The sequence below is a fragment of the Pogona vitticeps genome, chromosome 1, assembly GCF_051106095.1.
Source record: "Pogona vitticeps strain Pit_001003342236 chromosome 1, PviZW2.1, whole genome shotgun sequence".
Taxonomy (NCBI): Eukaryota; Metazoa; Chordata; class Lepidosauria; order Squamata; family Agamidae; genus Pogona; species Pogona vitticeps.
In genome coordinates, this window is record NC_135783.1 from 349,549,576 (window position 1) to 349,573,277 (window position 23,702).

The 23,702-nt window shown below is 45.0% G+C and overlaps 2 protein-coding genes across 5 annotated transcripts; one reads left to right on the forward strand and one right to left on the reverse strand.

Annotated features, from left to right (window-relative positions):
- The first annotated feature begins 51 nt into the window (after positions 1-51).
- On the forward strand, positions 52-5,431 carry TIMM9 (translocase of inner mitochondrial membrane 9). 3 transcript variants are annotated; one of them, XM_020802494.3, is made up of 4 exons: positions 52-189; positions 2,386-2,449; positions 2,687-2,782; positions 4,829-5,431. In XM_020802494.3, the coding sequence occupies exons 2-4, from the start codon at positions 2,411-2,413 to the stop codon at positions 4,961-4,963; spliced, it is 270 nt and encodes an 89-aa protein (XP_020658153.1). In that variant the 5' UTR covers positions 52-189; positions 2,386-2,410; the 3' UTR covers positions 4,964-5,431. The 3 variants fall into 3 exon arrangements, with proteins under 3 accessions (XP_020658153.1, XP_020658156.1, XP_078240162.1); XM_020802497.3 differs by having other exon boundaries at positions 168-661; XM_078384036.1 differs by lacking the exon at positions 52-189 and adding an exon at positions 2,133-2,232.
- On the reverse strand, positions 5,372-22,987 carry TOMM20L (translocase of outer mitochondrial membrane 20 like). 2 transcript variants are annotated; one of them, XM_072986834.2, is made up of 5 exons: positions 21,901-22,987; positions 19,501-19,544; positions 17,572-17,653; positions 7,441-7,583; positions 5,372-5,557 (listed from the first exon to the last, which is right to left on the reverse strand). In XM_072986834.2, the coding sequence occupies exons 1-5, from the start codon at positions 22,499-22,501 to the stop codon at positions 5,525-5,527; spliced, it is 903 nt and encodes a 300-aa protein (XP_072842935.2). In that variant the 5' UTR covers positions 22,502-22,987; the 3' UTR covers positions 5,372-5,524. The 2 variants fall into 2 exon arrangements, with proteins under 2 accessions (XP_072842935.2, XP_078240153.1); XM_078384027.1 differs by lacking the exons at positions 5,372-5,557; positions 7,441-7,583 and adding an exon at positions 11,261-11,323.
- Between the last annotated feature and the right edge of the window lie 715 nt (positions 22,988-23,702).

The following is a 23,702-nucleotide window of genomic DNA, read 5'->3' on the forward strand; positions in this document are numbered from 1 at the left end:
CTATTTGGGGGGGGGGGAGAGGAGGGAGGGGGACACTTTTCAGTGTTGCACCCCACGCGGTAGGAGGAAAGTAAAGCTATTCGAGAGCTCCGCCGTCGCCGATTCGTCTCCAGCACGAGGTCCGGAGGGAGGGAGGCGGAGGAGAAGCCGGAGGTGGTCGAGAGGCAGGGGATTTCGTCTGCTTGGGGGGTAAGCCTCAGTTAAGGAAGGAATGAACTTGGGGGCGGGGAGAAAGAGGAGGAGGAGGAGGTAAAGCTGCTTTCTGAATTGGGTTGCCACCTTTTGAAGTCCTGGCTGTGCTTCTGCTTTTAAGCAGGAGCTTCTCCTGGAGAAGCGAAGGAAGCCGGTCGTAAAGCTCTCGTTCGCAAAAGGTCGGGGGGGGGGGGAAGGTGAAGCCAAAGGTTGGCCTGCTTGGATTTGTGGATATCAGTTTGCTGTCAGTTGCATAGGAGCGGAATGGCGGGAACCAAAGAAAAGTTGGCAACCCTGGGAAGGAATTAAAACATGGAAGGGGGGGGGAGTGGAAACGTTGCCCTTTGTTTTTTAATTTCGCTCCTTTGGGAAGAAGAGAAGGGGTTGAATGGAAGCGTTTGCTATGACCTTGGTTGGTGCCTGAATCTGCTCCTGAGTGCCCTTCACGCTGGAGAGGGTTTTGGAAATCGTAAGTTTAGGACACAGATTTTAAAAAACCTAGATTTGTGCAGCCGTCTTAAGCTGTAGATGTGCTAGGCGGGCCTTATACAAGTTGCTATCTCCGTGTTCCAAGCTCCCTTTGAAAAAATAAATACCATGATGTCAGTTATGTGGCAGAAAATATGTATTTAGTGCTGGTCGTCCCAACATGGTTTGTTTCATGAAACAATCAATGAAGCATGTAAGATACTGTACATATATATCCCTGGCCCTTGGGCAGGTTGGCTGGACCTGATGGGAGTTGGAGTCCAGCATATATATAAATATATTGAAAACAAGCCAAGAAAGGCAAAAATGGCGTGAAGGAGTCCAAACCGTGGTATTGGATTAAAGACTAAATCCAGATGTGGAAAGCTTGGGTTTCCAGATGTTGCTGACACCCAGCCTTCATGATGACCATTCCTCACCATGGCCTGTGCTGGCTGGAGAGGATAGAAAGGGTAGTCGGGCAACCTCTGGAGAGTCATTAGTTGCACAAGAAGTACAGTATATCCATAATCAAAGAGTTGTCAGTCACAGCCTCACTGCTGTGAAAATCCTTCTGTCCTAGGAATAGCTTTAAGTCGCAATTTGTGATTGTGATTTAACTCTTCAGGTTAAACAGGAGTCTCCTCCAGTAATAAAATATAGTCAATTTGAAAACTGCAGCAATAGTATTAAAAAAAAGGAAGGCAGGTGCAATAGATTGTAGAATCTTGAAGTTGAAAGGGGCCTCTAAGGCCATCCAGTCCAACCCCCTGTTTAATGCAGGAATACTAGTCAAAGGAGATCTGCCAGGTGGTGGTCTAAGCAAGATAAGCACATAAATTACCTTTCTCAAACCGTGCTGAAACAAGAACCTCTTTGCTAGGTAATGAGAGAAGTATAAAAAATGGACCGACCCTGGCTTCAAGTCAGAGGATTACACAATTTACATGCAGCCAATTTGCATTTCCCCAGTGCTTATCAGTCGTACCTTCACTCTTAACTGGATTGTGAAGAATGTCCTTTCCATCATACCTGAGATTATATGCAGGCAATTCTGGAGCTTCCTGGTCCTTTGAGCTTCTAAATACATCCCTGTCTCAACATCGGACAGAGGTGACCTAAGGCTGTGGGATGGGGCTTCTCCATCACTCCCCTGTCATTAATTGATTGGGGAAACATGGTAGAAAGCTGGTAGCAAAACCTTTCCGAAGCTGGACGACATCCATTCTGAAGGAATGGCACTAAGCTTCTAGTGTGAATTGAAGATGCTGATGATTTTTAAAGCTGTAAACAGCTGAAGACCTAGGTACAGTACATGGCGGATCATCTCTTCCATTATATACTGGTCTGATCATTAACACTTGCTGGGGAAGCGAAGCATCACATGGAAATACATGGGAGGATTTTCTCAAGTGGGGTAAATTTGACTTAAATCGAATTGATTTATATTACAATTTAAATTTAAAAATTAGATATTTTTATGATTTAAATAAAAACTTAGAAGGCACTGTGAGGAATCAACTCTTGACTTCATGACCAGATATCTAAACCACTGAGCTATCCAGCATTAAGGTGTTTTAATATATTTTAACTCTTGGAAAGTGTTTATATTCTGCACATTTTTTAAAAAATGGGCTTTTATTCACTAACCTGCCCTGAGATCTGCTGATGTAGGATGGGTTAAAAATATTTTAATGAATAATCCATATCTTGTGTTCAATTTAGGTGATATTTGGCAGAGCATTAAGCTATGGCTGGGCAGATATCGGAATCTGATCAGATCAAGCAGGTAAATTCTGGATCTCTAAACTAAGGATGCTTTTGAAATGTTTATAATATTACTAGCAGTTTAGCAACTTGAATGGTATTTCCTAAGTAAGCTGGTTTTCGTAGCCATGCAGATCTTTACATTTATCAATAAATATATTTGCTACGTGCTGCCTAAGTGCCTTTCCACCTGGATGGGTGTTGCTCCTGGGAATGAAGGATCCACCGTGTTCTGAAGATCTCTTTGATTTCTTCACAGTTCAAGGAATTTCTTGGAACGTACAACAAATTAACAGAAACCTGCTTCCTGGATTGTGTTAAAGATTTCACTAGCCGAGAAGTCAAGCCAGAAGAGGTATGACGGGGTTCCATATGCTTTGAACTTTTGACTTGCTGGAGCTTCCGTGTATATTTTTTTAAATACTATTTAATCATAGAATAATTTTTGGAATTATTGGAATTATATGGCCATCGAGTCCAACCCCCTGCTCAAGGGGTTGTCATATTTGTAGACAGATATAGATATCTTGGCTTGTTATACTCAGTTTATTTGTAGAACGCCTTTATTTGGCTGTCATATTTGCATATAGATGGATATATCTATATCTGTCTCCAAATATGGCAGCCAAATGAATGAGATGAAAGGTGTGTTTCTTGCTTTGGCACTATATTGCAACACCATTGGGGATCCTTTGGGTTGTGGTCATCTATACTGTAGCCATCATAACTAGCACCACTGATAGGGCTTTGTCAGATTCCCTTTTAAAGTCTTCCAGATGGGCAGTCAGTGCTAAGCAGACTCTGAGGAGCTGGCCTGCCTTTCCCCTGGGATAAAACATAAGCCTGCCACTCTCCTTACCAAACCAAAAGCCAGGCATGAGTGCAGTCAGCTCTCGCACATGGTGTGTCCCCCTCCCCAGCCCCTGATAGTTGGAGGGATGCTGCCTTTGAACATAAGGTTCCCTTTAGCTGTTGATGAATGAAATCCAGTATTGTAGAAGTGCTTCATGGCCTCTCCCATTTTGAAGAGACATTTGTCCAGCAGGCCGAGGCAAAGAGGCAGTTCCAAAACCAGCAAAACCAGGGAGCTGGACAGGGGACAGTCTGTATTTGTCCTCAGTGTGGAAGAGATTGTCACTCTCGAATTGGCCTTCTCAGCCACACTAGACGCTGTTCCAAGTCCTCCATGCAGAGCACGATACCATAGTCTGTCGAGACTGAAGGATGCCTAATCTAATAAGTGGAAGACCTGCTGGTACAACAGACGTTTCTCTCCCTCTCCCTTTGGCCTTGTTGCCTCACAAACAGCCTCTGTGTAGACTGTGGGGATCCCAAATTGTGTTATAATATGTTGTCAATTTACCAACACATAAAGCAGGAGCCGTACATTTCATTTGATGCACGTAGTATTGGTACGTTCATCAGAGATGTGAGCAACATTATGAGTTAGGGCAGAATCGCCAAAACCAAGAACCCTGAATGAGTGGTGAAGGATTCTGCTGCCAGCTGCCTTCCACTCAGCGGTCCTGAATTTCACCTATGGATCAGTTTCTCATCTTAGCAGTTGTCAAGTCCTTTTAAAGGTCCATTTGCTGTCATGTCCCAGCGAGCTGCCTCCCAGTGCCTCAGACACAACTGATTTGCTTGTAATTTTTTCCCTTGATATGTGCATCACAGAGATTAGAAAATCATGGTCCAATCCTGCACTCTTTTAAGATAGGATGCTCTAAATTTCATCCTTTTAGTAACAGTCAAAATGTTGCCATGTCTTAAAACTACATTTTAAGAGCCAGTTCACAGAATATATGCCATGTGCATATTTATGCAACAACAGACTCGGGCGTTCCAGTGGTATACATGGCAAGCTGTTGGACCCAGCCTTAGCTCTCTCATCTGTCTGTAGGACATGTACCTTCAGAGTTTTGTGTATACACTTGTGCTTAAAAATACATATATTTCAAAAATCCGCACAAAACATGAATCAATGGGTGAAAAAAACAAATTTAAAAAATGCTTACAAAGAATGCATAAGGTTCTGAGACATGCTTGGAAATATGGACACAAAAAATTAATGTCAGCCTTGTCAGAACAGGCCTCAGGGTGGAAGTTGGAAAACGCTAAGGAAATTAGAGTTTTGCAGAGTTTCAGATCCTAGCTATAATTATAGTATATTTTAACATGGGATAAAAGATTAAGGCTTTGTTGCATTGTGTTCAAGCTCTGTATCCTGTGAAAGCACAAAAGGAAGTCTTTAATCAACAGTAATTTGCTGTTGGGAATGACATCATTCCTATTGTGCAGACAGAGTTGTGCAACAGGATTTGAGCCACTGCATGTTAAAAGTGTTGAATTAAAAATGTAAGCAACTTCCCTTCTGTCTGTCTCTCTCTTCTTGATACAGATGACTTGTTCAGAACACTGTTTACAAAAGTATTTGAAAATGACTCAGAGGATATCTATGAGATTTCAGGAGTACCATATCCAACAGAATGAAGCTCTGGCTGCCAAAGCAGGACTCCTTGGTCAGCCTCGCTAGAGGGCAGAGGACCGACCTTGACAAAGGAGTACCAACGTTGATTGCGTTGCTCACAAAGGTACCCTGGTCTCTGCCCCTCCTGCGGCAACATCCACTCAGAGCTCAGAGAAGGAGACTTTGGGAAACCATCAGAAGTTTCAAGTTGCAGTTGACGGTGGCCATAGAACTGGAGGAGCCTGTTCCAAGATTGTATTTGACTGTGCAATGGAATTATGTGGATGCCACTTTTTTCTTGAGACCTTTGGACTGGTTCTGCCAGTCACGACGTTAGAAATGGGGAGGGAACACTGACTTTTTTTTTGTTTCTTATGCAGAATCGTTTGTTTTAAAACACAAGTGGGTGGCTCAGAAATTATATCCCAAAATGTCCAATGTGAGGTTCGAAAATTATATCCAAAACCAAAAATGTCCAAAGCAAGGTTTATTTTTTATCAATCAAAGTGTAATAAATTTAAACCACTGTTTGTATTATAAATCGTTTTAAATGAAGGCTTCAGAGGCTTTTACAAGGTCCTTCCTTAAGGGTGGCCCCTAGAATGATGCTGTATGCATTCATCATCTCTAATCCTGCTCATTCAGACTTGTTTCCAGCTGCTAGCGAGGGAGAAAAAAAACGGTCAACTGAAGAGGTACAAATGCACTAAAACGTTCAAATGCAGAATCTTGTAACATTTACGTGCCTCTCTAAGCACAGTCTTAACTTCACCGATGATACACTTTCTCACACTTTGTATTTTCTTGTGCCCATTGACCTTTCAGTGTATGGAAAAACTCCACTCCCACCTCCAATTAATTTCATAGGCTAGAATCCTTGACATCTGTTCCTTGATGCAATACTCCGTTAATTGATGGAGATTGGGGGATTTTGTGCAAACCTAAGCCATGTGCCTCACAAGGCATGCATGTGTGTGGGGGGGGGCTCATGCAAGGATAGACCAAAGATTGCAGGAGTGCCATGAGCACAATGTTATGTTTTGACCACAACGAACAGGATTTTGGCCATGAGTTCAGCATGCACTACATTCTTTAATAGTAATGTGGACTTGATTAATAGTTTCAGAGCATCTGAAACTGGCGAGTCACTTCAGTCGAATGACTGTGAAACTTCTGAGATCCTTGAAGAGGGAGACCATGTCAAGCACCATTTTAGAGTAAGTGATTAATATAAATCTCTTAAATGTAGGGCCTTCCCTTAATCTCTTAGTCAACGTTGGTTCTGGTAGGTACAGTACTTCTGTTCTTCTGTATAGGGGTGCCAAAGCAGTCTTTTAACATTTTTGGTACAGTACTGTTGAAAGAGAAGGATACATCGTTCAGATGTTGCTAACTAGTGACAAGGGGATTTTTTTCCAACTTCTTCGCAGAAGAAGAAGGAAAAAAGTAACTGTTGGGTCCATTGTGTGGAGGAGATGGAGAAATACTGATGGGCCATTGAGAGAATGCAAAACTGCTGAACACTTATTTTGCTTCCGTCTTCTCCAAAAAGGAAATCAGAGAGAATACAGGAGGAAATGATGGGGCTTCTGCCAAGGATGGGCAAAGAGTTGGTATAGGTACAGCTAGCTAATTTGAATTAGTTCAAGGCTTCTGGCCCTTGGAGGATCGAAGGGTGTCTAAAAGGAACTTGGAGGTTGAATCTCAGAGCCTCTGCTTATGATCTGAGGATTCTTGGGAGTGAGGTCTGTGAACATGGGAGGTGAGAAAATATCTCCATCTTTAAAAAGAGAAAAAGAAGATCAGGGCAACTTGATATCGATATAAAAAAAAGTAGAACAGATAATTAACCATCTCATTCAAACAAGAAGTCTGTGAGCACTTACAAAACAATATTGTTTTGAGAGATCCAGCGTGGTTTCCTCAAAATCAAGTTATGCCAGATTTATCTTGTCTCTTTTTCTGACAGAGACACAAACTTGGGAGATTATGACTGAATCCTTGGGATTTATTCACAGCTATGATTTTGGAATACAGTACTTTTTGATTCCCTTGTTCAGGATTGGGGGTGGAGTGTCCCTTCCTGATGCATTTTTTTATCTTTTCTAAAAAGCAGAACCCATAATTTATCTGTTTGCTTTTATTAAAGAACTTCTAACTGCAAATAATGGTATCTTAGATCCTTATAATAACAATAACTGTGTGCCCTCAAGTCAATTCTGACTTAACAGTGACCCTTTTCAGGGTTTTCTAAGTCGAGAATACTCAGAAGTGGTTTCCCCTTCCCTTCTTCTGGGGGTGCTCTGGGACTACTGTGCAGTTTGCCCAAGGCCACACAGGCTGGCTCTTCTCAGTGCGGAATTGAACTCCCAACATCTGGATTCACAAACAAATCCTAACCCACTGAGCTATATGGCCAGCTTAGATCCTTACACAAAACACGAGAAGCAGGTTTTTCTACACATTCAAATAATAACATGCTGGTTGTTGAAGGAAGTCAAATCCTCATTAATTTGTGTTTGGAAAGTTTGAAATGTACCTACTTGCATTGTATATGGAATCCTGCGTACAAGCATCTCAAACACATGGGGTGGCAGAGTCTGTTCCAGAACTTGCATTAGCTGGCGTGGATATGTACACACCGAAATGGCATTGATGAGGTGTTCGATGCTCTTCTTGGGCTCCCCTGCAATTAATTAATTTTCCTGAAATGCAGCCTGTGTGATCCTTAGAACTACTATGAGCACTTACACACCGTGAAGCATCAGCCTATGTTAGTATCTGTATTGCCACGTCAATCTCAGATGCTTCCTGCTTTCTTCATCCACCTCACCTACTGTGGAACAAAAATCATCAATTTCCTTATAGCTGGTGAGAGAAAAGAGTGGAGAACATGACTGGGGAATTTGCCCTTTTTTTGTTAGTTTGTTTTGCTTTCGCTCCTTTGGGATTGTAAAACAAGGCAACCTTCTTGAGCATGGTGCCCTTCAAATGCCCTGTGCTGGTTGGGGGAGTTCTGAGAGCCATCATCCAATACATTTGTAGGGCAGAGTTTGGGGGAAAATGGATCAGGTACAGATTGTAGCCAAGGGCCTGGAAGACACTCTTTGTACGGATCTGGTACAGTAACACCACTGACTCCTGAGATGGTCAGCCCAGGATCAGCATCCAAAATAATAGCAGTTAAATAAAGGTTTTAGGTGTGTAAATACCCTATTATCTCAGCATTCTTTACAATTAATCTGGAAAGCCAGTGAGCATCCTTTTTGCTGCTTTACTGCAACAAGAGGACGGAGGCTAGAGAATATTTGGGCAAGGTGACATTTAAACTGGAGCCTTCCTGTCTTGAGTGATGCTATTGTAGATTTAAAACAAAATAAAACAATGGTTTAAATTTATTTGATCCAAAGCATAGATTAGACACATCTTGCTGATTCTTTTACAGCAGAAAAGTGTGCATGATAAAGAAGGAAACAGATGAAATTTAGGGGGAACCCTAAAGCAGATAATTTTAAACAGAACAGCCTCTGCAGATGGAGAGTCTTCACAAAAACCTTGAAAAGGACAGAAATGACTGTCCACCAGGGGAGCAAAGGAATGCTAGAGAGGGACCCTAACCACTGAATATAGGGCTCCTTTCGGTTTCCTCTCTGTGAAAAGTGGTAGTGTGTCTAGTTCGATGACATAATTACAGGGATGATTTGTTACAGCTTCTACCGGAAGGTAAAGGTTCCCCTTGACATTTAGCCTAGTCATGTCCGACTCAAAGGTGTGCTGCTCATCCCCCTTTCCAAGCCATAGAGCCAGCATTTGTCCGAATACAATTTCCATGATCACGTGGCCAGCGTGACCAGACACTGAATGCTGTTACCTTCCCACCGAGGTGGTACCTATCTATCTACTCACATTTACATGCTTTCGAACTGCTAGGTTGGCAGGAGCTGGGACAAGCGACAGGCGCTCACTCCGTCGTGTGGATTCGATTTTATGACTGCAGGTCTTCTGACCTTGCAGCACAGAGGCTTCTGCAGTTTAACCCGCAGCGTCACCACATCCTCTACCAGAAAGGCTGGTGTTATTTCCACCCACATAATTGAACAGTGGTGCCCCGTTAGATGCCTACCCCGCATGATGTCGAAATCGCTTTATGATGAGTTTTTTGCAATCACAAAACGATGGTTCCAATTAGTTTTTTTCGCTTGACGTCGATTAGGAGCCTGCTTTGCAAACCATTTGTTCGCTAAACGATGATTTTTCTGGCTCCACAAAATGGTTCCCCTTCCTTCACAAAATGGCTGTTTTCCGGACCCCTGCTTTGGACGACGGCAATTTTAAACAGCTGATTGGCGGTTCTCTATGAGCGATCTTCGCTGGACGATGAGGTATTTCCCCAATGGAATGCATTAACTGGTTTTCAATGCATTCCAATGGGAATCTTCCTGGAACGAATTATCGTCGTCAAGCGGGGCACCACTGTACAGGATCTGAGGCTGATGGATGGCGGCCATTAAATTAGGGGCATGCCTTGTGCTAATTTCATCCTTAGAAATTCTCTTCTGTTTTTGCTTGTTTGTGTTTGGTAAAGCCCTAAATCTTTAGGTCTCCGTAAGGACTGGAGGTAGTAAAAAGGAGACAAGTGATGCAGCTTTCATTACCAGATGCCAAAAGTATGATAATATTATTTTACATTCTGTTCCAAAACTCTCTGTGTCAATGCATGCTTGCTACATGCCGGCACATCATAATCAACTCACAGCAACCATAATAGGACTTTCAAGGTATGTGAAATATCTAACGGGAGGTTTTACCAGTGCCCGCATCGCCCAGGGTGAGTTGAACCCTGGTCTTCTGAGTCTGACTAAGTCTGTCACTCTGCCCACTACACCACACTGTGCTTGTTATGTATGGTTTTTTTAATAAAATTAATATTTTTTTAATACTGCCTATCGACTTCCTATGTTCATTCTGAGGCTTTAACGGTTTCTTTTTACTGTCCAACCTTCAAAGAGAGGATACAAACAAGTAGAATTGTACCACTTTTTTTCTCAAAGGGGTAGCTGCGTTTGTGTGATTTGGTGTGGATAAGAAAAACAAAAATGAAAGCAAATAATACTGTTGCACCTTGAAGACTGAACAGATTCATTTCCATGTGAGCTTTCCTTGATCACTACCTGCTTTCTTGTTAGGCTACAGGTTTATATATCGGAGTACATAGGAGTGGAGTGCAAATTGAATGACAAGAGAATGAGAGGATGTCAGTGACACAGGGGATGAAATTTCAAAATCTCAAACAAATTTTTAACACTAGTACTTGGGCTCCATGATCACTGCAGATGGTGACAGCAGCCATGAAATTAAAAGACCGCCTGCTTCTTGGGAGGAAAGCGATGACAAACCGAGACAGCATCATAAAAAGCAGAGATATCACCTTGCTAACAAAGGTCCGCATAGTCAAAGCCATGGTTTTTCCATTAGCAATGTATGGAAGTGAGAGCTGGACCATAAAGAAGGCTGACCGCCAAAGAATTTATGCTTTTGAATTGTGGTGCTGGAAGAGGTTCTTGAGAGTCCCCTGGACTGCAAGGAGAACAAACCTATCCATTCTGAAGGAAATCAACCCCGAGTGCTCACTGGAAGGACAGATCCTGAAGCAGAGGCTCCAATACTTTGGCCATCTCATGAGAAGAAGAGACCCACTGGAAAAGCCCCTGATGTTGGGAAAGTCTGAAGGCAAGAGGAGAAGGGGACGACAGAGGAAAAGATGGTTGGACAGTGTCATTGAAGCGACCAACATGAAATTGACCCAACTCCGGGAGGCAGTGGAAGACAGGAGGGCCTGGCGTGCTCTGGTCCGTGGAGTCACGAAGAGTTGGACACAACCAAATGACTAAAAACCAACACTGAACTTTTAAAGTAGTGATGAACATAGGTCATAGGTGGAGCCATCAGCTTCTCTGAGTTGATAGTAGGGGAAGTTTGCTACCTTTGATAGCAAGACCTAATGGAGCTGTTTTCAGGAAGTTGTGTGGGTGTTATGTCAAGGAAAATAACTGTTTGGCTATAGCTGTGTACAACAGGTGTCCCAAACCTTGGGTCTCCTGATATTCTTGGACTAAAACACCCAGAAGCCTTCACCACTAGCTGTGATGGTCAGGATTTCTGGGAGGTGGTTGTCCAAGAACACCCGGGTCTCACAAGTTTGGGAGCCGCTGGTGTACAGTTTGGCGTAGTGGATAGAGTGAAGCATAAGAACTCGGGAGACTTGCGTTGACATCCTACCTTGACTATGTAAACTCACTGGAAAGTGTCAATGGTAAAGCCACACTGTCTTTCACATACCTTAACACTCTGTTAGGGTTGCCATCGGTTTGATGTGATGTGACAGCACGTAGAGCATACACAAGCCTGCTTTTTATGAGTGGCTTTCTGTGGAAACAGAGAGAACTGAAGGAATGTTTTTGCTTCTAAAGACCAAAGACTCAACAATGCTGCTATATAACAAACAAAAAACTGAAATAAAAAATGGTGGCACTTTAAAGAAAAAGAAGACTACCACGCAGATATAGAAAGGTTACTTACCTGTAACTCTGGTTCTTCGAGTGGTCCTCTGTGAATTCACACTAATGGGTTAAATCTGCACTTGTGCAGAGGCCTCGGAATATTCTAGAGCTTAAAGTAACACTTTTGGCTCCGCCCCCCAGGACCTCATGGTCCGCCCATCCTAACAGTTACCTCAGTTCCCCAAATTCCGCTGCTGCTCTAAGGTGAGACAGCCGTGACGGAAAGAGGGGAGGACGGGCGGGACGTGTGAATTCACAGAGGACCACTCGAAGAACCAGAGTTACAGGTAAGTAACCTTTCTTTCTTCTTCGTGGCCTCTGTGAATGCACACTAATGGGTGATTAGCAAGCTTGCCTCTGAAAGGAGGAGGGACGTCACGGCAAAACAGCAGACAGGACCGCGCGTCCAAAAATGACATCCTCCTTGGCCCGCAGATTCAGGCAATAGTGAAAGATGAAGGCTGACGGAGTGGGCCAAATGTCAGCTGTGCAGGTGTCTGACAGCGGGACACCCTTGAGGAAAAGCTGTAGAAGTAGCCAAAGTTCCGGTAAAGTGAGCGTTCACCGGGCGCAGGCGATTAGACTTGCGGGGGAAAAAACAGTCCTGCAAACATAGAACGATAATGCTCTGCGAACATCTAGCAGGTGAAGAGACCTCTCTACATCTGTAGGCAGTTAGGAAAGAAAGTGGGCAGACTGATAGGCGGCCGAACATGAAACTCAGTAGAAACTTTAGGTATGAAGGAGACATCTGGGAAGAGTATAACTTTGTCCAGGTGGCAAAGTAGGAAGGGAGGATCCACCTGAAGTGCTACTGGAAGTAACTGCAACTAAGAAATAACCTTGAAAGTCAACAAACGTCCAGCAATTGTGGTCAGTGACTCAAACGATGAATGCGAGAGGCACTCAGAACAGTGTGAAGAGTCCACTGTGGTATAGACTGGCCCCGTGGAGGGTAAAGGTTTGCCGTACCATGGGAAAACCTCTTCATTTAGGGTAGCGAGTAGTAATTTTGGTAAATGCCAGCCAATTGCAGAAATAGAATTGATTGGTAGAGGGCTTCCTGGAGTGTGATAATATGGAGTTTATTGAGGAGGAATTCTCCACGCCATGAGGTGAAGAGCTTGTAGACCTGGACGGTACGTTTTCCCTTGATTCTGGGTCAGAAGATGAGGAATAGACGGGGGTCTCAGGGAGCCTGACGACCTTGTCAGCAGTGTTGTGAACCATAGCCGTATGGGTCAGTATGGAGCTATGAGGATCACGGTGGCATTGTCATGTCATATCTTCACTATTATGCACAGTAGGAGAGGTATTGGAGGGAACATGTACATGAAGCAGCCCTTCCAGGGCACCATGGGAGTTTACCCCTAGTCCAGGCCGTGAAAGATAGATGGCACACTAGCTGTTCACCTCAATTGCAAGGGCATCTATGGCAGGGAGGAACAAAAAAAAACTCTCTTGCAGATTCTGATGAATGTGCAATGGTCCAGAGATCACTCGTGTATTTGGTATGTTCGCCTGCTCAGATGGTCTGCCCGTGTGAAGTCCTGGGCGGAGATGTGCACAGCAGACAGAAAGATGTGGAGTTCTAGACACTACTCCCAAAACTGAACAGTCAGGTACAGTAGAGGAAGAGAATGGGTGCCTCCCTGTTTGTTGATGTAGTACATTGCTGTCGCATTATCCGTAGTAACTTGGACAGCCATGCCTAGGTTGAGAGTTAGGAGCGCCTGAAATGCTTTGAAGATGGCCAGCAATTCCAGATTTTTTTAAAAGAGAAAGTTTTACTTCACTGACCAGGTGTCGTAGATATGAAGACTGGTACAGTGGGGTCCCCATCCGACCAGACTGGAGTCTGTCGTGATTCTTGAGGTAGGTAGGAGTGGAGCAAACAGTCTTTCCAGGGCCAAGTCTTCTGGGTTGATTACCAGCAGGGTTGGTGTGCAAGCTCATGAGTAATCTGGAGGCATATGTAGGGCGTATTTTTCATGGGGTTAAACAGGGCAGATGCCAGGCCTGTAGGGACTGCCTCTTGAGCCTCGCGGGCTTTATGACAGATGTGGTGGAAATCATGAGTCCCCGAAGATTTTGGGCCTGATGGGCTGTGATCCAAGACAACGGAGGGGAGCAACATATCAGGGAACAAATTTAGACCATGCCATTCTGGGAAAGGAAAAGCTCTTGCCGGCCAAGATTCCAATACGGCCCCTATGTGAATACTCGAGGCGCCGTCGAGAGCTGAATGGCAAGGCGCTGAACTCTAAAATGGGCCTTCCTAGAGAGAATGGAGGTATTCGCAATGATCACTTCTGATCGATATGTGGGAGCAGGCGTCACTCAAGTCTATCAAAGTAAACCAATCTCCTTGTCGAATTAGCGGAAGGATATGTTCCAAGGTCGCCATGCAAAAACGGCGCTGGCTGATGAAGAAAAATCAGGTCCTTTAGGTCTAAAATGGGGCGTAGTGATCTGCCCCCACCTGGAGTGGCAGGAGATATGTCTGATTTTCCAAAAAGGATCTTTACCTTGTCTCATAGAGTGGTAGAAGAGTGAGTGTAAATCACCCGCTGAGCCGGTGTATCCCAAAACTCTATGGTGTACCCATAGGTGACAATGGAAAGAGCCCAGGCATCCGATGTGGGTCTATGCAGAAAGAAGGGAGCAAGCATACTGAACATGTGTCACAGAATCGAGCGGTGGTAAGCGGGAGGGAGTCACAGTGTCTGTTGGATTTTTTTGTCAACTTCCTATAGGAATGGTGGGGATGGTCGCGTTGATTGGATTGTGGTACTGAGCCAACTGTTGAGGGAGATATCTTCGTTGAGAAGTATAAGGTCTGTATACACTATAAGAGTACTGATGCATCAATGGGAATTTTTGAGATCTATAAGGCTGAACGTTGTACGACCATGCTGTTTTCCTCATTCTTTGAAGGCCATCTAGGGATCGAATAACCTAGAGCCATCAAAGAGCAAGTCCCCTATTCCAAATCTGACATAATCAGAAATGTTGGCTGACCTTAGCCAATCGTGTCTTTGCAAGGTTACCCCAGTCATGAGTTGTTTGGAGGTAGCCTCGATAATGTGATGCGCTATCACACTCTCTTGCTGAGTGAGGGACATGGCGTCTTAATGGAGAGCAAGCCCTTTCAGATAAATGCTGCTGGGGCTGCCTGAAGAGAGGGTAGTGCACAGTTAGAGAGGCTGATATGGTAGGCGCCCATAGCTGCCATGTAGATGAGCTTTCTAACCTCTTCGCTGCTCGGTGTGGTAGTAGATCTCGAGCGTGATCTGGCTTGTGTGGCGTCCACATCCACATAAGGAGGAGGATGCCTAGTTAAAAATCTGTATTGGTACCATAGGTCTTGTACAGATTTTCTACAAGCCTGGACATTTTAGGGACAGAGAAGGGCTTTTCCCAGGTCTACTGAAGCAAGCAGAATAAAGATGGGATAAGGGACAAGCACAGGGAAGGCACTGATTCCTCATCAATATCTGCATAAACCTTATCAGACTCTGAAGTTGATGTACTGTTAAATCAAGAGCCTTCTCAGTACCAGGCGTTTCTAATGGGCATATATTGTTTTAGTCTTCCGCTTGGTACCGTGGCATGATACCAGCATGTTTTGACCTCCTGGTACCAGCATGTTTTAACCTTCCCCTTGGTACCAAGGCATGGTACCAGCATGTTTTAATCCCCTGGTACCAGCAAGTTTTAGCCTTCTGCTTGGTACTAAGGCATGGTACCAGCATGTTTTAACCTTCCGCTTGGTACCAAGGCATGGTACCAGCATGTTTTAATCCCCTGGTACCAGCATGTTTTAGCCTTCCGCTTGGTACCAAGGCATGGTACCAGCATGTTTTGACCTCCTGGTACCAGCAAGTTTTAGCCTTCCGCTTGGTACTAAGGCATGGTACCAGCATGTTTTGACCTCCTGGTACCAGCATGTTTTAGCCTTCCGCTTGGTACCAAGGCATGGTACCAGCATGTTTTGACCTCCTGGTACCAGCCTGTTTTAACCTTCCGCTTGGTACCAAGGCATGGTACCAGCATGTTTTAATCCCCTGGTACCAGCATGTTTTAGCCTTCCGCTTGGTACCAAGGCATGGTACCAGCATGTTTTACCCTCCTGGTACCAGCAAGTTTTAGCCTTCCTCTTGGTACCAAGGCATGGTACCAGCATGTTTTGACCTCCTGGTACCAGCAAGTTTTAGCCTTCCGCTTGGTACCAAGGCATGGTACCAGCATGTTTTGACCTCCTGGTACCAGCATGTTTTAACCTTCCCCTTGGTACCAAGGCATGGTACCAGCATGTTTTAATCCCCTGGTACCAGCATGTTTTAGCCTTCTGCTTGGTACCAAGGCATGGTACCAGCATGTTTTAACCTCCTGGTACCAGCCTGTTTTAACCTTCCGCTTGGTACCAAGGCATGGTACCAGCATGTTTTAATCCCCTGGTACCAGCATGTTTTAGCCTTCCGCTTGGTACCAAGGCATGGTACCAGCATGTTTTGACCTCCTGGTACCAGCATGTTTTAGCCTTCTGCTTGGTACCAAGGCATGGTACCAGCATGTTTTAACCTCCTGTACCAGGGAGGCTTCATGGTACCATCTCTTCTTATGTCTTTTGGTATCAGGAGATGATCTCTTTCTTCGGTACCGGAGCCCGCGGGAGTATCGGGACCTGGGAGGTCCATCGATGTTCGGGCATCTCCAGTAACGGAGGTTCCCTCGGTACCGATCGGTGCCTCTTCCTCCTGATATCAGGGAAGGACGGTACCGACGATGTCAAACTCTCATTGGAGGATTCTGATGAGGACGAGGAGGACTCGGAGGATGAAGTTTCCGCAGCAAGGCTGTATAGCAGACGCGGATAATACAGCTTTTGCATTTGCTGCCTCCAACGTCTCAAATAGCTCTTAGAGAGCTGGAGTGGTTGCAAGTCCTCTTTAGGCGCATGCTCTTTAGCTTCATTGGGGCGAAGATGTCGAGCCCCATGGGGTGAGACCTTCGGTCCCGAGTGGCTCGGAGACCGGGAATCTCTAAAAGATGGCGCCAAATGCTTCGTTTTCGCCTTCTTGCTTTTCGCAAGTCCTCTTTAGGCGCATGCTTCTTCGCTTTATTGGGGCGAAAATGTCGAGCCCCGTGGGGTGAGACCTTCGGTCCCGAGTGGCTCGGAGACCGGGAATCTCTAAAGATGGCGCCAAATGCTTCGCTTTCACCTTCTTGTTTTTCGGAGAGGATGTTGCAGGGATAATTCCGGAGTAGGAGGAAGTGGAACCGACGACGGCGGTGAAGATGGAGGCGAAGAGCCCTAGGAAAGAAACTCAACAGGAGACTGAGGAGTGAGGACAAGCAAGGACGGGGAAGCCTGTGGTGGCAGGCTAGGAATAGCCGAAGAATGAGGGGTCGGTGGTTATAAAACTAAGGGTTTGGCCTTAGTTTTAGAGGCTTTACTTTTTTCCCTAGGTTATATATGAGGTAAAAGGTCGGGTTCTGCAGACGCAGAGGCCGCTTCGATGCATACACAAAGATTTTTGTGCGACTCTCCAAGGCAATGCACCTTTTAAAAGTAACCCTGGGAGATGAGGAAGCCTTGGAGGCCTGGGAACAGTCCAAGGGGGGGAAGGGAGGGGAAGGGAGGGGGAAAGAGGGAAAACCCTCGCAAAGGGCCAAAACGCACACCTCCCCTCCTAAATAATAAAGTCTTTGTACTTTCCTTAATGAACAATCGAACAGGAGCCAAATATTTTCCAAGAATTTCCAATAATTTCACGGAGCTCTAGCCAGGAGACCTAACTGCAGCAGCGGAAAAAATGGAACTGAGGTAACTGTTAGGATGGGCGGACCATGAGGTCCTGGGGGGCGGAGCCAAAAGTGTTACTTTAAGCTCTAGAATATTCCGAGGCCTCTGCACAAGTGCAGATTTAACCCATTAGTGTGCATTCACAGAGGCCACGAAGAAGAAGAATATGTTTCAATTGTCAAAATCATTATTTAGCTTATTCCCCATTAAGATTGTAGCAACAGATTATTTTCAATAAATGCACTGCGTGTGCAAATATATGCAGGTTTCACCAAAACAGACAGACACCCTTCTTCTATCCTTACCTTTTGCCAGCCAAATCTCTCCCACTTGGATCTCTTGCAGAAAGAAGTCCTGGAGGTTTGCAGCATCTTTCAGCTCAGATAACTAGGGGTGTTACAAACAAAGTTTGGAAGGAGCAACATCGACCAATCAGTTTGAGTGTGGATGAAAATAAAGCTGTTAACAGACAACTTTTTAAAATTTCTTTCTGAGATTGCGTTCCTGGAGCCGGGAATTAACCCTGCTGTGGCTCCTATGTCTCTGCTTTGTAAAGAAATCCAGCCCTTTTGCGGAGCTTCATTCAATACATCAGCAGAGCTTTGGTTTCTGGGCATGCTCAGTGGGCACCGGGGAATAAAGGACATCCATCGTGGCAATGTGTAATATATCCATTTTACTAGACCCCTATTTCAACATTCTGCAAAATAATCGGCATTCATTGAAACTGGAGCGCGCGTAGAACCAACAACCACGATACAAGTGCCAGCACTTGAATCAATAGATAAAATGAGTAGTATCAATGTAGTAAATTTCCAGCAGAGCTAAACGCACTTCACACGCCTGCCGTACCAGACAGGATTAGAGAGGCAGAGCTGACAATTTGTCCAGTACGATGGGTTAAGTAGGACATTCACCTTAAAATAAAGAATAAGGTCTAGTCTGCATATTCATTAGTTGCTATGGATGTCATCCTCAAGGAAAGCTGCAGTTAAGTCACAGTGCAATTCCCAACAATAAGCATGAACAAATCATAAAGCCCTAGCACAGGACCTGGTGTCTCGTTTTTCCTATGCCGGATACACAAACTAGGCAACCACAAGTATCCCATAGTGTCAGCACTCCCTATGTCTGCTCATGTAGACTCTTATCATCAAGACCTCCTCCCATTACATATAAAATACTACGGATTTCCTGAGGAAACGACATTCCATTGATAGCTCCCAAGAAAACACTATTCTAGCCACCATCGACGTTAAGGCCCTTAACACCAAGCCGTTGGAAAGCCATTTCCAGTGGGGATTACAGCACATCTAGCCATCCAGTTCTGCCATATTGCACTCAGTTCAGTTACTTCTGCATTCAGGGGGAGGGTCTCTTCACATCACCAGTGGACCTCCCATGGACACTTGCACAGCTCCACAGTATGTGGACATCTGTTGTCAAGTCACTTCCAAGGTGTGGTGACCCTATGAATTTGTTGTTGTTTAGTCATGTCCGACTCTTCGTGACCCCATGGACCAGAGCACGGCAGGCCCTCCTGTCTTCCACTGCCTCCTGGGGTTGGGTCAAATTCATGTTGGTCGCTTCGATGACACTGTCCAGCCATCTCGTCCTCCGTCGTCCCCTTCTCCTCTTGCCTTCACACTTTCCCTATGAATAACTGCCCTCCAAAAGGTCACGTCATGAACAGTGGTTCTCAGTGCTTCCAAACTCAAGGCCTCCTTTTATCAACTCAATCCACCCCTTATTTGGTCTTCCTCTTCCATTGCCTTCAACTTTTCCTAGCCTTATTGTCTTTTATAGTGTCCCTCCTCTCCCATGATGTGCTCAAAGTCGAAGGGCCTCAGTATGCCAACATTGTAATATCTAACCTAAGATGATACTTCTTGTACTCTTTTCCCCAGTGCCTCTGCTTTCCTGGAGATTCAGAAAAAACATCTTTATCATCTGGACTCATGGGCAGGAGTCACCAGAAAGGTTCCATTCAGACTTTTACTACACCATCATTCTGGAACTTGACCAGTCCACACAACAGGTTCATTCTTTTCATACTGTTGAGCACTTACCAACAATTAAACTCACTGGATGATCTTAGGCATGTCCCTTATTGGCTTCATGCAGCTGTGAGGACAAAACTTCAAGGATAAAGAGAGCTATGTATAGTGCATTGGCTTGGAAGAAAGTCAGGCTATAAAAACAAAATAATAGCAATGCATGTAATTTTTTTTTACCTCTGACTCACGTTCTTTTGCTTTTTCACGCTCTTTTCTTCTTTCTGTAAGAATAATGTGGAATATTTAGTGTCTCAATTGAACAGCCCAGAGCTGTAAAAGTTTAACAAGTTGGCTAACACCATTTTTCCTTTCTCTACCACTGGCTCCCTCTAACGTAAATGCAAACTAACTTGATACAGGAGACCCAGAACTGTTTATCCTGACATTCCAGCCCCCGATTTTTCCTCTACTGCAGCTTTCTAATTGTCTCTACCAGGATCAGCTTTTTGTTCCTATGCAAGTTTGGAATTGATGTTGTTGAGTTTATTGGTGTAAACGGAGTATTCCACCCAATATGAATGAATGGAACTTTCTCCCAACATTAACCATCACAGGTCCTTTTGCAGCAGGCGCGAGAGGACTAGATCCTTAGAAGTTGCTTTAAAATGAAAACAGAATTGTTGGGACGATGAAACATCTTCCGCAGTTTAAGTAATTTTGAATTCAGTAAGTGGTGATTTTCTAATAAGGGGATTAACTAGAAGGAAGGAGAACCAAGAAAGGAAAATTGTACTGAACGGTTCCTGTTCATAAGAACAGGATGAAGTCTGCAACGTAAGGGCATGCTGAGGCAACAGGATTTAATGCTTTAAAAAGATAAAGGTAAAAGGTAAAAGGTGTGTGTGTGTGTGTGTGTGTGTGTGTGTGTGTGTGTGTGTGTGTGTGTGTGTGTGTGTGTGTGTGTGTGTGTTTAAAAAGATAAAGGTAAAAGGTAAAAGGTGTGTGTGTGTGTGTGTGTGTGTGTGTGTGTGTGTGTGTGTGTGTGTGTGTGTGTGTGTGTGTGTGTGTGTGTGTGTGTGTTTAGTGCAAAATTTAAAGTAAAATATGTCCGTTTATGGGTTAGCTGTGATAGTCTGAAATCCTTTGGAAGGAAGGAAGTTTCTGTATCTACCAGTAATCTATCATTTTTGGTAGATATAACCAAACAGGTCCCAAGCTAAATGAACTAACCAGATCATGTGACATCCTTTAAAACAGATTAATTAGAAGGGCTGCCAGCCAAGACATTGCCCAAAATTTGTTGGTATTTGTGTAAGGTCTGCTTGACGTGCTGCCCCTAACTGAGGCTAACGGATGAGGGCACGGGGCACATTTCAGTTGTGTTCCTGGTCACACAACGGAGATACCCCCCCCAGGGCACCTCGTCAGTCAGCGGCAATTAGCCACAGGAGATTGTGCAAACCTCCCCTAGGAGAACTCTGCCTCTTTTTTTGGGTTATAATCTGTTGTGCCAAGAGTTATAAATGCTAAAAGAGATCAATACGACTGCCTAGTCTTGATAGGGCACTCTCCCTGAAAATCTCTTTTGTCAAGATTTGAGGGGTGCCTTTTAAAAACGTTGCTCCCGCAAGGTGGTTGAGTTGTCTTGTATTATGTTTCCATCCCTTCTCCTCCCGAATCTCCAGAAGGGACATGTTCAATTTCTGAGTGCTTCAACCTCAGAGACCTCTATTTGGAAGTAAAAACCCTCTGAGCAACATGGGGTCATTTTTCTATTCACATCCATGTTGATCAGAGCCTCTGTGGTCTCTAGCGGATGATGTACGTCAGCCTAGGGACTCAGGAAACCCAGGTTCAAAATCTCACTAAGCCATGAACATGGTGTGTATGTTGGAAGTGTGGTAGCCAACCACTCCTTGCAACGACATCTCACATGTATTGAAAACCCTGTTCACAGGGCCGTCCAGGAAAAGGAACTTATCAGAACATAAGAATAACCCAAGTAGGCAGCAGGAGTAACCAACGGCTCCATCTCCCTTTCCAACCAAGCAGGGAGAGGTTTTAAAAAATAACGGCCAAAAAAACATGGCCGCCGGTTAAGAAGGAGCGGCCGATTTATTTCAAGGTGGGCTTCCGTGGATCAAATCCTGAACTCCGAAATGCGCCTGAAGAAAAGTTGCTTCTATCCACAACCGTGTGAAATGAGGCCCTGTCGACAACATGACACCCTAGTTTCTTTGTTTTTGTAGGGGGCATGGATAAATACAGAAATATTTGCCTCACAGTCCCAGGACTGTCTGAGGATGTAGGCTGGTCCATGAAAGCTCCCCTGAAAACATAGCGGCCGGTCTTTAAGGTGCCACAACGTTTCTTTGTTGTTGTGGTTTGACTATTTCTTTTGATGTTTTGGCCTTTTCGCCTCACAAAAAGATCCCACTGAAACAAAGTATCTGTCTTTAAAGCCCCTCAGTGTTTTGGCATCCCTCCACCCCCCCGCCTTAGTTTTCACCCAAGTCCCCCCCCCCCACAAGACACCCTTGGGCTGAAGGACACCTTCACAGCCGGTGGCCTCCCCCTCCCTGAACAGACCCTCGTGGCCAGCCTGGGGAGACGAGAGGCGAAGCCCTGGGTGCTCACTTTCCCTCAGCCTGCGTTTAAAATTCGGGGCACCCCGCCGCTTCCGGTCGAAATAGAGGCAGTAGGCGAGGAAGGCCAGGCCACAGGTGCTGGCCGCCAGCCACAGCCACTCTCGCCCGGCCGGCCACCAGCCCCACTCCATGACGGATGCCCTTCTTTCCTGCCTTCCCGCCCACACGTGGCAACCAAGATGGCCGGCAACCCTTCTAAGAAGGCCAGGCAGGTCAGTGAGAAGGGTCTTCTCATGGTCTCTGAACTCCCGTGTTCTGTGGTAGACCAAAGGGAATGTCATGAGGGGGACCCGGAGAACGACAACGGCAGCATCCATATTCCTTTCGGGGTGCTTTTGTTTTAGGAGGTGGGCAGCTGGCCCGGCCCACTGTCCACAAGCCGTCTCCTCTCCAAAAAAGGAAGAGGGACCCGAAAGAAGGAAGATCAGAGTGACAGAATAATGGAGTTGGAAGGGGCCTCTAAGGGCAGAGAAGCCAACCCTCTTCTGTTCAAGGCAGGAACCTGAATAAAAACCGATCAGACAAGAAGGTGGTCCCATTTTCTCTGGAAGGCCTCCAGCGTTGGAGCGCTCCCCACCTCTCAAGGCCATGGCTCCATTGTCGTACTGCTCTAACAGTGAAGTTTTTCCTGATATTCAATTGAAATCTGGCTTCCTGCAACTTGAGCCCATTAATGTGTGTCCTGCACTCTGGGATGACCAAGAACACATCTTGCCCCTCCTCTGTATGGTATCCTTTCACGTATTTGAAAAGTACTATCCTATCTCCTCTCGGTCTTCTTAAGGCTAAACAGGCCCAATTCTTCCAGTCTTTCCTCACAGGGCTTGGTTTCCAGCCCCCTGATCCTCCTTGTTGCCCTTCTCTGAACTTGTTCGAATTTGTCAGCATCCTTCTTAAACTGCAGTGTCTAGAACTGTACACAATACTCAAGAAGAGGCCCAGCCAGTGCGAAAAAGAGGGGAACCTACTGCTTTATGAGATTTGAAGACTATACAGTACTTGTTAATGCAGCATAAAATCGCATTTGCCTTCTTTGCAGCTACAATACACTGTTGGCTCACATTCAGCTTTTGATTCACAAGAATTCCAAGACCCTTCTCGCTCGTAGTATTACTACGTCAAATAATAATAAAAATAAGAGCAGACAGGCACCGGAGATGGGAGTTAAGGAACAAAACTAGTTCCTGTCAGCTGTCCCTACAGAAAACAAGCAATGGAGCTTCCATGGCTAGAGGCAATATGTTGAAGGACACCAGGTGCTGGGCTGTCCTCATCCCAGCTTCTCTGTCTGAAGGGCTGTCCACAAGGCTGGTTTGAAAGGAAAGGTGGAGGAGGATCCGCAACCCTTCAAGCGCTACTCCCTGATCAGCACCTGAACACCAGACTCTGCAGGGCTTTTTGAATTGTAAAAAACATCTCATTTTCCATCTGTACATATAATTAGAATAAGCAACTGTATGCCAAGTAGAGCTTTAAAAAAAAAAAGAGGATGATGCTTGTCTTTTTCATGGTCCATAGTGCCTACTCTGTGCTAAACACACAGTGATAGCAAATACAGGAGTCTCTGCTTCAAGGAACATTTTTCGGCGGGTTGAGATTAGAAAAGGGGTGCCTTTTCAATCTCTGTAAAACTCTTGAAAAATATTAGCCCGTTACCACAAAACATAACAATTGGGTAGACAAACCTGCATGGATGCAATGAAACAAAGAGAGCCCTTGGTTCAAGCCAAAGGGGATAAAGTTGAACCTCTGAGGTTCTCGTCGTTTCTTTTGCAATTTGTCTTTGATCTT